A 13,069-nucleotide genomic window follows, 5' to 3' on the forward strand; every position below is an offset into this window, starting at 1 on the left:
TGGTTAGGCTACCATCTACAGTGCAGAAATCCCATATAGGTGCCAGTTGAGTCTTGCTGCTCCACTTCCGATCCAGCTCCCTGATAATGCACCTGGGAAAAGCAGCAGAAGACGGCCCAATTCCTTGAGCCCCTGCACCCACATAGGAGACCCAGAAGCTGTTCTTGGCTACTAGCTTCGGCATGGCCCAGCCCTGGCCATTGCAGCCATTTGGGGAGTTAACCAGTGAATGGAAGATCTCTGTTCTCTTTTCTTTCTATAACTCTGCCTTTCCAATAAATAAACCAATCTTACAAAAATAAATAAATAAAAATTAAGAACTTCCCCATTACCACCCTGCCCCCCTGGCAAAGAGCACAAGTTTCATACATATAACGACCTCTAAAAATGGCCCCGTGAGTTATCCTTTAATTTTATATGCTTGTTTTCTCATTAGACTATCTTCAGAACGTACCACTGAGTCAACAGTTGTGTTACTAAGCACCTTCTGTTTAGTGGGCTCTTTTACAGCCAAGCCTCTAAGCCTTAAGTCTCATTTTTCAGACAGCAGAGAAGCACTGTGGAAGTGCAATAGCGCAGTGGAAGCCCGGAATCTAACTCTGTTGTTCCCCCTACCTCTAGGATATACATTACCTACTCTTGAAAACAGACTTCCTTTAGTTTTATTTAGTCCATTATCCTGACTATTCGCCATTTGTACGCTAATCCTGCTCAATCCCAATTCCTAGGTCTAGATTCACTTTTTCTGTATTGTATTTTCTGCTAACTTAAATACAGGACAGTTAAATTTGGAATACCTTATCACCTTAAATTTAACATCTCCAAGACAGAACTACCTACCCTGTTTCTCAAATATCAGAAGTGGGCCCCCTTCCTAACTTTCTCATTTAAACCTCAAATTCTCAAGCTGTAAGTAATTCATCTTCTTTCCTCAAAAAAAGACAAAGATGACATGTACATTAAAATGAACAAGCGAAAGATCTCTCTTTCAAATAAATAAATAAGTCTTTTAAAAAAAATCATGGAAATCAAATATACTCCTTATAAAATATCCCATAGTATACTATTCAGAGACCACATGGCTTCTTTCAGGATAGGTTTTACACTTTATCACCTGGGGGCCGGAATTTGTGATGCAGCAGAAGATGGCCCAAATGCTGGGGCTCCTGCCACCCACATGGGAGACACAGATGGAGTTTCTGGCTCCTGGCTTCAGCCTGGTCCAACCTGACTGTTGCGGCCATTTGGGGAGTGAACCAGTGGATGGAAGATCTTTTGTCTCTCCTGTTCTCTGTCTCTCTGCTTTTCAAATAAATATAAATTTTTATGGTATTTGAAATATATTCAGAAAAAAACTCACTCAAATTACTGGAGTAAAGAAAACAATGAACTATTAGTATTCCAAAGCTTGATATAATTTCTGATATATAAGTAACAAATATAAAATGGAAATATTATATAATATATAGCAAAGGAGAAAACAGAAGAGTCAACATAAGCTAATAGAAAGGAAAATACAACCTAAAAGATACAGACCATGAATGAATAGACAGTTACGTGTAAATTCTGTTTAAACCTGAACAAAAAATACAGAACCGTGCAACACTCATGAAAGTGAAGTCCTTCAGGGAACAACTAAAAAGTGGCCCAGTACACCAGCAGTTGGGTTTAAGAATGGGAAGCTGGCTGAGTAGACAACACAAGAATATGTAATACAGAACAAATAATACATGACTAACAATCCAGAAACAAAAATTCTAGTCCAGGCTTTATTATGTTCTTGCTCTGTGACTCCAAGTTGTTTCTGCTTACTGATCAAAGATTCTTAATATAATCCTATCTACCAATTAAGAGGTGTAGTACTGGTTATATGACAATCTATGTCTAACTACTTGGCAAATTATAAAGCATTACAGAAAGGCAGGCCTGTTACTTTTACTACAAAAAGCAATCACCCCAACAATTAAGAAACTCTGTACTAACACAAACAGCATTTCCAATGAAAGCCACAGCACTCACCAAATTCCCTACCACCAATAGCTCCATATAATGGCGTGTTAAAACCTCTGCACAGAATTTCTCAAAGCATGGTCCTCTGGCCTGTAGCAGAAATTACCCAGGGTTATTTGTTAATCTACATTGTGGGGGGTGTATTTAAAAATTTATTAATCAATTTATTTCAAAAGCAGTCACAAAGAGGGACAAAGAGAAAAAGATCCTCCATCTGCTGGTTCACTCCCCAAATGGCTACAATATCCAGGGCTGGGCCAAGCTGATGCCAGGAACCAGGAATTTCACTTGGGCCTCCCAGGTGAGTTGACAGGGGCCATTTGGGCCATTTTCCACGGCTTTCCCAGTCACATCAGCAGGGAGCTGGACAGGAAGAAGAGCAGCTGGGACTCAAACAAGCTAATATGAAATGCTGGTGCTGCAGGTGGCAGTTTAACCTGCTGCACCACAACAATGGCCCCTGTTAACCTACATTTTTAAAAAGCTCTGTAGGTAATTACATATGATAGAGGTTTGAGAAATACTGACTTAGCAGGATCTACATAAATAAACTTACTGGGATCCCAGTGACCTGACAATTGAAAGCATCTCGAAATGCTTCAAGATACTACTTGAGGACCAATCAGTATACCAACTCCTTGATGTTAACTAAGCATTCGTATCTGTTTGAGAATCAGACATCTTTTCTAATTTTCAGGAGACGAATTCACAACTATTATATGCCAAATGCTCAGAAAGAATGTTAAGCATCACAACATTTTTGTCTGCTCAATGAAAAGTGTCCAGCATCTTAAAATTGGTACCAAGAAAAGCATAAAAATACTTCTACTATAGCTAAAGACCTAAAAAATTTGAAACTTACAATAAAAATCTACAGAACATTCATGCTATTATTTTCCAACAAAGTTGCATTTAAATCAGATTTCAGATGTAGACATTTAGTACAATGATTAAGATACTGCTTGGGATACCTGCATCCTGTATCAGAGTGCTTGGGTTCAAGTTCTGGTTCTGCTTGATTCCAGCTTTCTGTCAATGTGCATGCTGGAAGGCAGCAAGTGACAGCTCAATTACTTGGGTCCGGGGCCAGCGCTGTGGTATAGCGGGTAAGCCTGCTGCCAGCAGTGCTGGCATCCCATATGGGCGCCAGTTCGTGTCCTGGCTACTCCACTTCCGATCCAGCTCTCTGCTATGGCCTGGGAAAGCAGTGGAAGATGGCCCAAGACCTTGGGCTCCTGAACTCCCATGGGAGACCCAGAGAAAGCTCCTGGCTCCTGGCTTCGGATAGCGCAGCTCCAGCTGTTGCAGCCATCTGGGGAGTGAACCAGTGGATGGAAGACTTCTTTGTCTCTCTGCCTCTCTGTAACTCTGCTTTTCATATAAATAAATAAACCTTAAAAAAAAATAATTACCTGGGTCCCAGCCACCCATGTGGGACACCCAGACTGAGTTCTTGGCTCCTGGCTTTGCTCTGGCCCAGACCTGGCTGTTGCTGACATCTGGGAAGAACTAGTGAATGGAAGATCTGTCTGTGCCTTTCTGCCTTTCAAGTAAATAAATAAATCTGATCTCATACTTCCCTCTCTATAAATACCATCACAAGGGCAGAATGGTTTGGCAATAAAGGGAAATTTAAAAGATAAGTACTCTGAGCAGCTTCTAGACCACCAAACATATACAGACATCTAATCTAAAATCCAAAATCTGAAACTTTTAAAAACCAATATGACACTGAAGTTTGGATTTTGGAGCCTTCCAGATTTTTGGATTAGAGAATGACCAACTTTAAAGTCTACACAAATATTCCAGAATCAAAAAACCTCGGAACCTGAAACACTTCTGTGTCCAAAGCATTTTGGGTAAAGGATATTCAACCTTCATAGGACAATTTCAATTTTAAAAAGTTTATGTGTAAATCTCTTCACTGTACACTCACACATGCACTTTATGATGGCATAAATAAAACATGATTTATACCTCACCAAGTGTCACCATCTTCTCTACCTTTAGGGGGAAAAAAAAAACAAAAAACCTTTTCTTCATTACAGAAGTTGTTTTAGGGGCAATTTCCTGGCTGGCACTGCGGCTCACTAGGCACAACAGATTCTAGTCCCGGTCGGGGCACTGGATTCTGTCCCGGTTGCCCCTCTTCCAGGCCAGCTCTCTGCTGTGGCCCGGGAGTGCAGTGGAGGATGGCCCAACTCCTTGGGCCCCGCACCTACATGGGAGACCAGGAGAAGCACCTAGCTCCTGGCTTTGGATCAGCACGGTGCGCCGGCCGCAGCGGCCATTGGAGGTGAACCAACGGAAAAAGGAAGACCTTTCTATCTGTCTCTCTCTCACTGTCCACTGTGTCAAAATAAAATAAAATAAAATGAGAGAAGAAGCAATTTCCTGATACTGCTGAACCAGAACCAGAAGAAATATCAAAAGAGCAACACTACTCACTAACAGATGCTAATAAGAGGATTCTTCAAATAATTCAAGGAAAAAGAGTAATTAAAATAACACACTTTCCATGAACTCTTCGAAGTAGCCTTGTAGGCACTTAATCTGATTAACATCCATAATCCAAAGCCTTTGCTGTGAAGTTAATGGTACTGGAACACAAAAGATCATCAGCGAGATAAGAACTTTTCCTCAAGGAATTTCTAGAATGCATCTTTTAAGAATATTTCCGTATGAAACTCATGAAGAGGAAAATGGTTTCAGATACTTGCTCAGAAATAAAAGCATTAGATTGTATGGGATTATAGTACACTCTCCACTATCATGCTTTTTGATACAGGAATTCCAGGAGGTGGTATGCAACACTCAGCCTTATCAAACCACAGTTCCTGGAAAAGGCTGATGGGAGTGGGCAGAGAGGTATAAATGTATAGTATGTGGTTCCTGAACTTTGCTGTATATCACAGTCAACTAGGGAGTTTTTTAAAAAAACAGGATATCCAGGTCATACCTCAAATCAATTAAATTAAAAGTTTAGTAGAAATTCAGTGTCATTTTTTAAAGAGTTTCTTGTGAATCTAATGTGCTGCAAAATTTGGGAACCATGGCACAGATGAAAGAGGCATTAAGATCTAGTCAAATTATACATTAACTGTGTGCTCTAGGCTTTTACAGGATTGTTGTAACAAATGAGCCCGTGTGCAATGCCAACCTTTTTCTTGCATGTTGAGAGAAAAAAAATTTAACTGCATTGAATTCAATCAACCAATCCCTATTTCACTAATATTTATCAATGTTAGAACAAATAAAAAAGGATTATATCTTAAAGTTAGAACAAGTTACTGTAGAAAACAGAAGACTCATCTTTTAGCCTACTGATCTTATCAATACATATGATGCATTTAAAAAACTTTTGCAACTTCACAGAACTTACAAAATCCCATTTATAAATGAAAACTGGTATCACAAACTACAGAATCCATTCTAGGTTCACATCTATATGATACAATACACAGAACCCTAAACAAGGAATCCCAACCTTGCTTTCCTCATTTCCTTTCGTTTTGAGGATCAGAATGTACTCTCCTCAGCTAAACCTTTTTGTACACTTTCAAAGTGGCTACTTAAAGTGGCCACAACACAACCCTATTGCATTCAGACTACAGAAAGGCAGTATTCTAATTCTTTTTCTTTAAGATTTTATTTACAGAGAGAAGTAGAACGGGTAGGGGCGGGGGGGGGGGCATCTTCCATCTAGTGGTTCACTCCCCAAACAACTGCTGAGCTAATCCAAAGCCAGTAGCCAGGAACTTCTTCTAGGTCTCCCATGCCGGTGCAGGGGCCCAAGGACATCTTCTACTGCTTTCTCAGGCCATAGCAGAGAGCTGGATCAGAAGTGGAGCAGCCGGGACTTGAACCAGCGCCCATAAGAGATGCTGGCACTGTAGGCAGGGGATTTAACCTGCTGCACCACTGTCCCCCAGTACTCTTTTTTTTTTTTTTTTTTTAAGATTTATTTATTTTTATTTGAAAGTCAGAGTTATGTAACAGAGAGGAGAGGAAGAGAGAGAGAGAGAGAGGTCTTCTATCTGATGGCTCACCCAATTGGCTGCAATGGCCGGAGCTGTGCCAAACTGAAGCCCGGAGCCAGGTGCCCATAAGGGATGCTGGCACTTCAGCCTAGGGCATTAACCCACTGCCTGCAGTGCTGGCATCTCTGATCCAGCTCTCTGCTATGGCCTGGGAAAGCAGTAGAAGACAGCCCAAGTCCTTGGGCCCCTGCACCCACGTGGGAGACCAGGAAGAAGCTCCTGGCTTCAGACTGGCACAGTTCTGGCCGTTGCGGCCAATTGGGGAGTGGACCAGCAGATGATGGAAGACCTCTCTCTCTCTCTCTCCTTATTTGTGTAACTCTGACTTTCAAATAAATAAATAAATCTTAAAAAAAAAGAATAAAGCAAAAATATCAATAACCACAGAGTGTTCACCACTACCACCTGGTTGTTTTGTCAGAAAAATCTAACCTAACAGTACCTAACAGTAAAACAGACTACTAACCTATTATTCTACATATAATCAAGTCAATGTCAACCCAAAAGAAAGCATGAAACTATAATCCAAAAGACTAAAAGAAGCTTATGGTGTCACATAATGTAGCTTACCAGCGATTAGCAGTATATGTGTGTGTGTGTGTGTGTGTGTAAAAAGAAAATGTAGGGACCCAGTGTTCTGACGCAGTGTCTTAAGCTACCCACTATTATGCTGGCATCCTATGACTGGTGGTTCAGTTCCAGGTGCTCCACTTCCAATCCAGCTCCCTGCTAAGTGCCTGGGAAAGCAGCAGAAGATGGCCCAAGGGCCTCTGCCACCCATGTGGGAGACACGGAAGAAACTCTTGGTTTTGGATGGGCCCAGTTCCAGCAGTTGCAGTCACTGAGGGAGTGAACCAGCAGACAGAAAATCACTGTCTTCTGCCTCTGCCTCTCTCTCTTCTTTAATCAAATAAATCTTAAAAAAAAATAAAAAAACTGTATTTCCTTGTAAGTAAATTTCACCTCAGTTTAACAAAATCCCATTAAAACAATCATTAGTCCATGTTAATCCTACTTCTACAGAATTAAGAACCATCTAAGATTGTACTGGGAAGAAAAACTAACAAAAGCCTTTTTAACTATGCATTCATTGGAAACTATGAAAGTATTCATATAACCTCAGAAAAACTTCAGTTAAACTCAACAACTGATTTTTAAAAATTCAATTTATAACACTTGTCTTCAATTCTTATTTTCTGTTTAGAGAATTTTTGACAGTAAAACTCCTTACTAAACATCAACAGACTCCAAGCAAACCTCACTTACACTTTAGGTACAACTTAAATACATTCTGAAATAAATAAAAATGAAGAAAGTCAAGAAGGAAAGCACATACATTTTACACGTATTCACAAATATTTACTCCAAGTTACAAACTAATAACTTCCAAAAGAAGTGATTATCGGGCAATCCATGGATTCAAAAGGGCAGCTACTTAAAAGCAAATTAATGGGTTAGGTACATTTAAAAGCTTCTCAGCTTCCTTGTATGAAGCCAAATGTCAAAAAGTGAAGGAGCAAAGTATAGCTCTTGAATATGGAATGGAAAGGTGTGGCGTATGACCAGCAGGCATCATTTGACCTTGACATAAAGGTGATAAGGGCTCAAGAGAACTGAGAGTGAGAAGGCTAGTAACTCCTGGGTACTCAAAAGTCTAATTTGGATGAGGAAGAGTTGGGCTACTCAACATTATTACATTATTCCTTAAGCCAGTTTAACACAAAGCACTTCTTTTATACTGTGAATAGTTACTTTTCAGTTAAAAAATCACATCTCTCATCATGCATTTTAGTCATCTGTAACATCTCAATGTTTCAATGAAGAGGTAGCTAGTGCAGCTGTCATTTTTGTTCTCTGATAATAGTATTACAATCTTATTCACAGGATATAGGCTTAGCACCAAAGACAAGATTGAAATTTAAACTTTTTAACAATGAAGACAATGGATTAATGAGTACCATGTAACTATCTTCTAGAACATTTGACATTCATAATAGTAGGCCAAAAATGTTTAAAAAACACAAGGCAGCAACAATTTTCCACCCCCCCCCAATTTTCCTAAAGAAGTATTTTCCAATATTTCATTCTTTCTAAATGGTCAATGTTTTACCTGAGCAGATGACATTTTAAATTGTGTGGTTTCTCATTCCTAAAATTAACATGCAAAGAAAAGCTCCAGACTCAACTCTAACTAAATGCTTTTCAGCTATTACCTCTGGATAATACTAAAATAATACTAAAACTCCTGACCTGAAAGGTCTGCAGTCAACTAGGTCAACATCTTTATTATTAAAAGGACACTTATAAAACCCAAAAGCTCAGTACACAAAAGCAAATGGAAATGAGTAGCTTTCCAGCAGAAGGGTGGAGAATCCTAAATCTTTCTTCAGCATTCGTTCCCTCCAGCAAAATTAGAAAGTAGCTTAGTAAAATCTTCTTTTCATTTTAAATATCATAAAGCTCAGTAAGCCCACAAAGGTTAACAGATTAACTGATCCTAAAGAACACAGTCAATATCCCACGGTAAATCTAGAGCTCAGGTTCCAACATCTAACTGTCTGCTTAAGCACTTTTTTCTCTTTATCAGAATCGTTTCCTCAGAAGACATGCTAATTCAATTCAGAATGGCACAATGAAAAGGAGAGTTCTAACAGAAACACGGCAATTTTAAGTCAACTCCCAATGTCAATTTACAAGGTTCAAGGACAGCTTCTTAAAAATACCAAGAGATGGTGTCATTCTGTAATCCTTGCTCTTTACACTGCATGCTAATTTCTGAACAACAGATCTCTCAAATTATACATAAAAGACTATATATTAGGAAGGGCAGCTTTGTAGGCCAAGTAATTTTCAGCACTTATTTTAGGATATCTCAAGAGATCTTAAAAAAAAATCCCATAAACAAAAAATATGAGGGATAGAGGGGTGGAGAGGAAGCGTGCATACTGTGAAAAAATGTGGCAAAAATCCAAATTTTAAAAAAATTAATGTCAATACTTCTACAACAATGCCTTATTTAATCTGGCTAAAACTACCCAGTCAACTTAATATTTACCAAGTATCTTGTGTACAGGTGATACAGAATTAGTGGGGAATTAAACTTGGAGGACTGAACAATACTGCTACCCAGAGAAGGTTTATGTAAATTTTAACCTTTCTACTTTAGTGGAGAAACCTGTCATAGTCCACCTTAAAACAAATAAACCACCTTTGTCTCTGTGTACCTGATCCTATCATTACTAACACAGATTTACCCACACCCTTGCCCCTCACTACTACAAGCTGCTTAAAGACTGCAGTCACCCTCCACAGTAGTTCACCAAGCTTTCTTCTCGGAGCCAGACCCTGAAATCCCCCATCTTCACTCCCAGGAAGCCTTAATTTGAAAGCCCGGTTCATCTCTTCAGCTCCACCCACATAAATCTTAAAACTACCATTAACTCTGCACTCACCATCTCATAATAGGCAACTGTTATTCTTCTCACAAGTTAACTTCATTTATTTATGTGCCTATTCGGTATATTACCCATTGTCCTCATTGGCCTCTATCAGTGCCATTCTTAAATGCTTTTTGGAAATTATTTCAAATACTTTAGATGCAATCTGTTTTTGCAAAATTTATAAAATCTCTCAACATGGTTGAATCTCAAAAGTATTATGCTAAGTGAAAGGTGACAGGCACAAATGACCTCATAGTGTATGATTCCATATATATGAAATTCTAGGAAAAACTAGTGATGGGGAAAGCAAACTAGTAAGGCCTAGGGATCTTATTTTCCCAGCTTCTCCCAAGGGATTATAATCATTTAAAAATATCAAATCTGGATCATTTCAAATTTCACATTCATCTTTGCCTCATAAATGCGAGACTTTTTCCAAATAACTACTACACCACTTATAAACAACAGTACATTTTACCACTCTATTTCACCACTAGAAGTATCTGACTGCATTACAATTATTTTCAAAAACAGTTGTTACACACACACACAAAAAAATCAAAAAACAAAAACAGTTGTTATTTTGGTAGCTTCCACATCAGAACTAACATAATCCTGCTCTTGGTTCACGATTTGAATAAAAACTGTCACAGTAAATATTTCATTTAATTTTCAACTGTTCTGGATCGTTTTGCAAATATTTCGGAGTGCTACTAATAAACCGATTGGGATTAAACTATAGTTTGTTATGTTAATCATTAAAGAGAATACAATGTCATTTTCATCTGGTCATCATTTATTCTGATTACCATTTCTATTTGTATTCACATAAGCCATCCTGCGGAAGTCCATGATTCCCCTGATGTGAAGTTTTACTGACAAAACTACTCAACAGGTCAAAATTACTTATCAAACCGTGGTTAAGTGATTAGTGATTAAGCTTCCTTAATACAACTGATTAGAGTGGAGCAAACTTCAACATAGTTGGTGCAGCTCAAATTGCCTTTGCTATTACCCATAAAAATTTAATACAGACTAAAATGTACCAAAGATTAACATTCAAGGAAGGAAACAATAACTGGCACCTTTAAGAGAAATACAAAAGATTTTACAAAGTGTAATTTTAACAATTTGGTGCCGCATCTGCTGCAGATAGCACACACACCGTCATTATGCCATCTCATTCCTTGAACCCCATCGCCTCCTGTAGCTTTATTCTTGGCTTTTCAAGGGGTTAATCCACTCAGGGCTGCTAAAGGGGAATCAAAGAAGCATGACTTGTGAACTCAAGCTGAGAAAAGGGCAGGAATATGGGGTTGAGTCATGTCGTTCCGCCATTTTCTAAGCGGAGGAGGAAGACATGTTGGAACAAAAACACAACAAAAGAGCAGCCATTTCCCAAGCCAGCTCCAATAGCAACCCGAACTGGCCGAGCTGGGTCACTTCAGCACCTTCAAATACACTCCGCTGGCCAAACCTAAGGACATCAGAGGTGCCGCCGTAACGCGAGCAGCCGCCAACCCTTCAGCGGAGGGATCAAAGGCGACCGCATACCTCGCTGCACACCAGAAGGCCCCACAGAGGGGGAACGACGGACGCTAAACCGAGCTGAGGGCAAGCAACTGGCATTTTAAACTAAGCTGGCAAACTAAAATTTACTGTGATTGAGGTGACACGGGTCACAGGAAACCACCGGCTATAGGGACCCCAGGTACTCGAACACCAAGACCCGGATTTCCTAGTCCCTTTACCTGCCTCTTCCCACTTCCCTCTTCCGACTTCCCTCAGCGGATCGCCGAGGTGCTAAAGGGTTCTTACCGTATGTGGGGGATGCCAACCCCACCTTGAAGAATCTTATAGAGTTTGCTCTCGTACAGCAACTGGGGATGCCTGGCCTTCTGCGACTCTAGCTTCACTGCCACTTCCTGCAGGGGAAAGACGGGACGATGGCATCAACATCCCCGTGAGGTCAATGTCACTTGGGAAAGGAGAGGGGGCATTAGCAAGGCTCCAAGTCGCGACGACGAGGAGGAAGTGAAAGGCTGGCAAGAGAAAGCTCTCTCTGCAATTACAAAGGGAGGCGACCGGCCTCAAAGGCCTCTTCAGGGGGTAGTGACGAAACCCGCACATCTTCTAAAGTGCAGGAAAATGACACAGGCAAGAAAAAGCAGCAACCTCGGGACGTGAGCAAAGATTCGGGAGGAACCAGGAGACAGGAAGCGGCCCTAAGGGGCCCAAGAACCCCGTAGAATATGGAAAGTATTTAGAAAAACATGGGGACCACAAGACTAGGATTCTGTCGTTCCCATCTTAAATGATGGTTTCCGGAAAAAAGAAAAAAAAAAAAGTTCGACCCGGGGACATTTTTAACAAGCTGGGAAACTTAATGGTTCACTCAACGTTTCCATCGGGTTCTTTTCCTTTTAGGGCAAGAGAGCGGGGGAGGCTCCTAAGCCAGGAAAACTGGCTCCCTCCGGACTCCCCAGTGCGTGCGTGCGGGCGGGCGGGCGAGAGAGTGGGGGAAGAGGCCGGGCACTTTTGGGGTTGAGGAGGGGGCGAGCCAAGGCGCAGCGCTACCGCGAACCCCACCCCGAGAGATTACCTCGCCGTTGGTGATGTTGATGGCCAGATAAATGTCCCCGAAGGAGCCAGACCCGATCTTCCGTACCAGTTTGTATTTCCCTCCGACAATGAATTCAGCCTTGGAGCCGCTGCTGCTCGCCATCCTGAGAAACGAAGATGGAGGCTGGGGCAAAGCCCCGACACCTCAGAGGGGACGACGGAGGCCTCGGAGGCTCGTCCACGGGGCAAGGCTGCGGAGGAGGGCGGCAGGAAGCGGAAACGGAGGCTTTTCCCGGCGTTATAGGGCCCAGAATCGGCCAACGGGGACCCGATCACCGCCGCTCAGTCAGGTTTCTTTCTGCCAGGCCGCCGATTGTGAGGCAGTTCTCGCGGTTACGAGGCTGGGCCACTTGTTTCTGGGCGGCTGCCGCTGCCTCGCTTTCGCGGCGACGTCGCTGGCTGGAAAAGAGGCGCGGTGAAATTAGGCTGGCGATACCGCTGCGACCAGTGCCGCCGGCTCCGGGCCGAAGGGACCCCTGTCACTCCGCCGACGCCGCCATCTTGTTACTCCGGCTTCAGCCAACACAAAATGCCCCCAGTCCCCGGGAGCCGCTTCTTCACAGCGCAGAGCACTCTGGGAAAGGGATCTCAGGCGCTAGCCCCAAAGGGTCGGCAGCGAGAGAGAGGGCGGAACCGGATCCGTGAGAGTCTAGGCCCACGCTGCGAGCGTCACTCCGTCCCCTCCCAGCTGCGCATGAGCGCTGCGACGCCTGCCGACTGCGCAGGCGTGTCATGGCCTGCCCTCTCCCCGCCCCCCCCCCCCCCCGCCCTCGGGCTCACTTCCACTTCCGGCCGTCGGCAAGTCGGCTCTTGTTGCGGTTTAGGTGCTTCCGAGACTGCCCGGTGTCGGTGAGGCAACGCGGCCCGGGGCTTGAGACCATGGGAGGCGTCGCCTTAGATTTTCGTGGCAGATGGACGGTTCAGGCCTCCTTTGGGGCTGAGCACTGACTTTTGCTC

General features: G+C 42.3%; 1 protein-coding gene across 8 annotated transcripts in view; it reads right to left on the reverse strand.

Moving 5' to 3' along the window:
- The window catches only part of CSNK1A1 (casein kinase 1 alpha 1), a 48,698-nt gene extending 36,050 nt beyond the window's left edge, over positions 1 to 12,648 (reverse strand). For 7 of the 8 annotated variants that reach the window (XR_516343.5, XR_516342.5, XM_070074982.2 and 4 more), the window contains exons 1-2: positions 12,093 to 12,648; positions 11,309 to 11,415 (exon numbers count right to left, since the gene is read on the reverse strand). Coding sequence is in view for 6 of the 8 variants with exons in the window: in XM_070074982.2 (XP_069931083.1) it covers positions 11,309 to 11,415; positions 12,093 to 12,215 (230 nt within the window). In the remaining 2 variants the exon portion in view is untranslated. 8 annotated transcript variants of the gene reach the window in all.
- Positions 12,649 to 13,069: the final 421 nt, after the last annotated feature.

This window comes from Oryctolagus cuniculus, chromosome 6 (genome assembly GCF_051225735.1).
Source record: "Oryctolagus cuniculus isolate XC-2025 breed Fujian yellow rabbit chromosome 6, ASM5122573v1, whole genome shotgun sequence".
Classification (NCBI taxonomy): Eukaryota; Metazoa; Chordata; class Mammalia; order Lagomorpha; family Leporidae; genus Oryctolagus; species Oryctolagus cuniculus.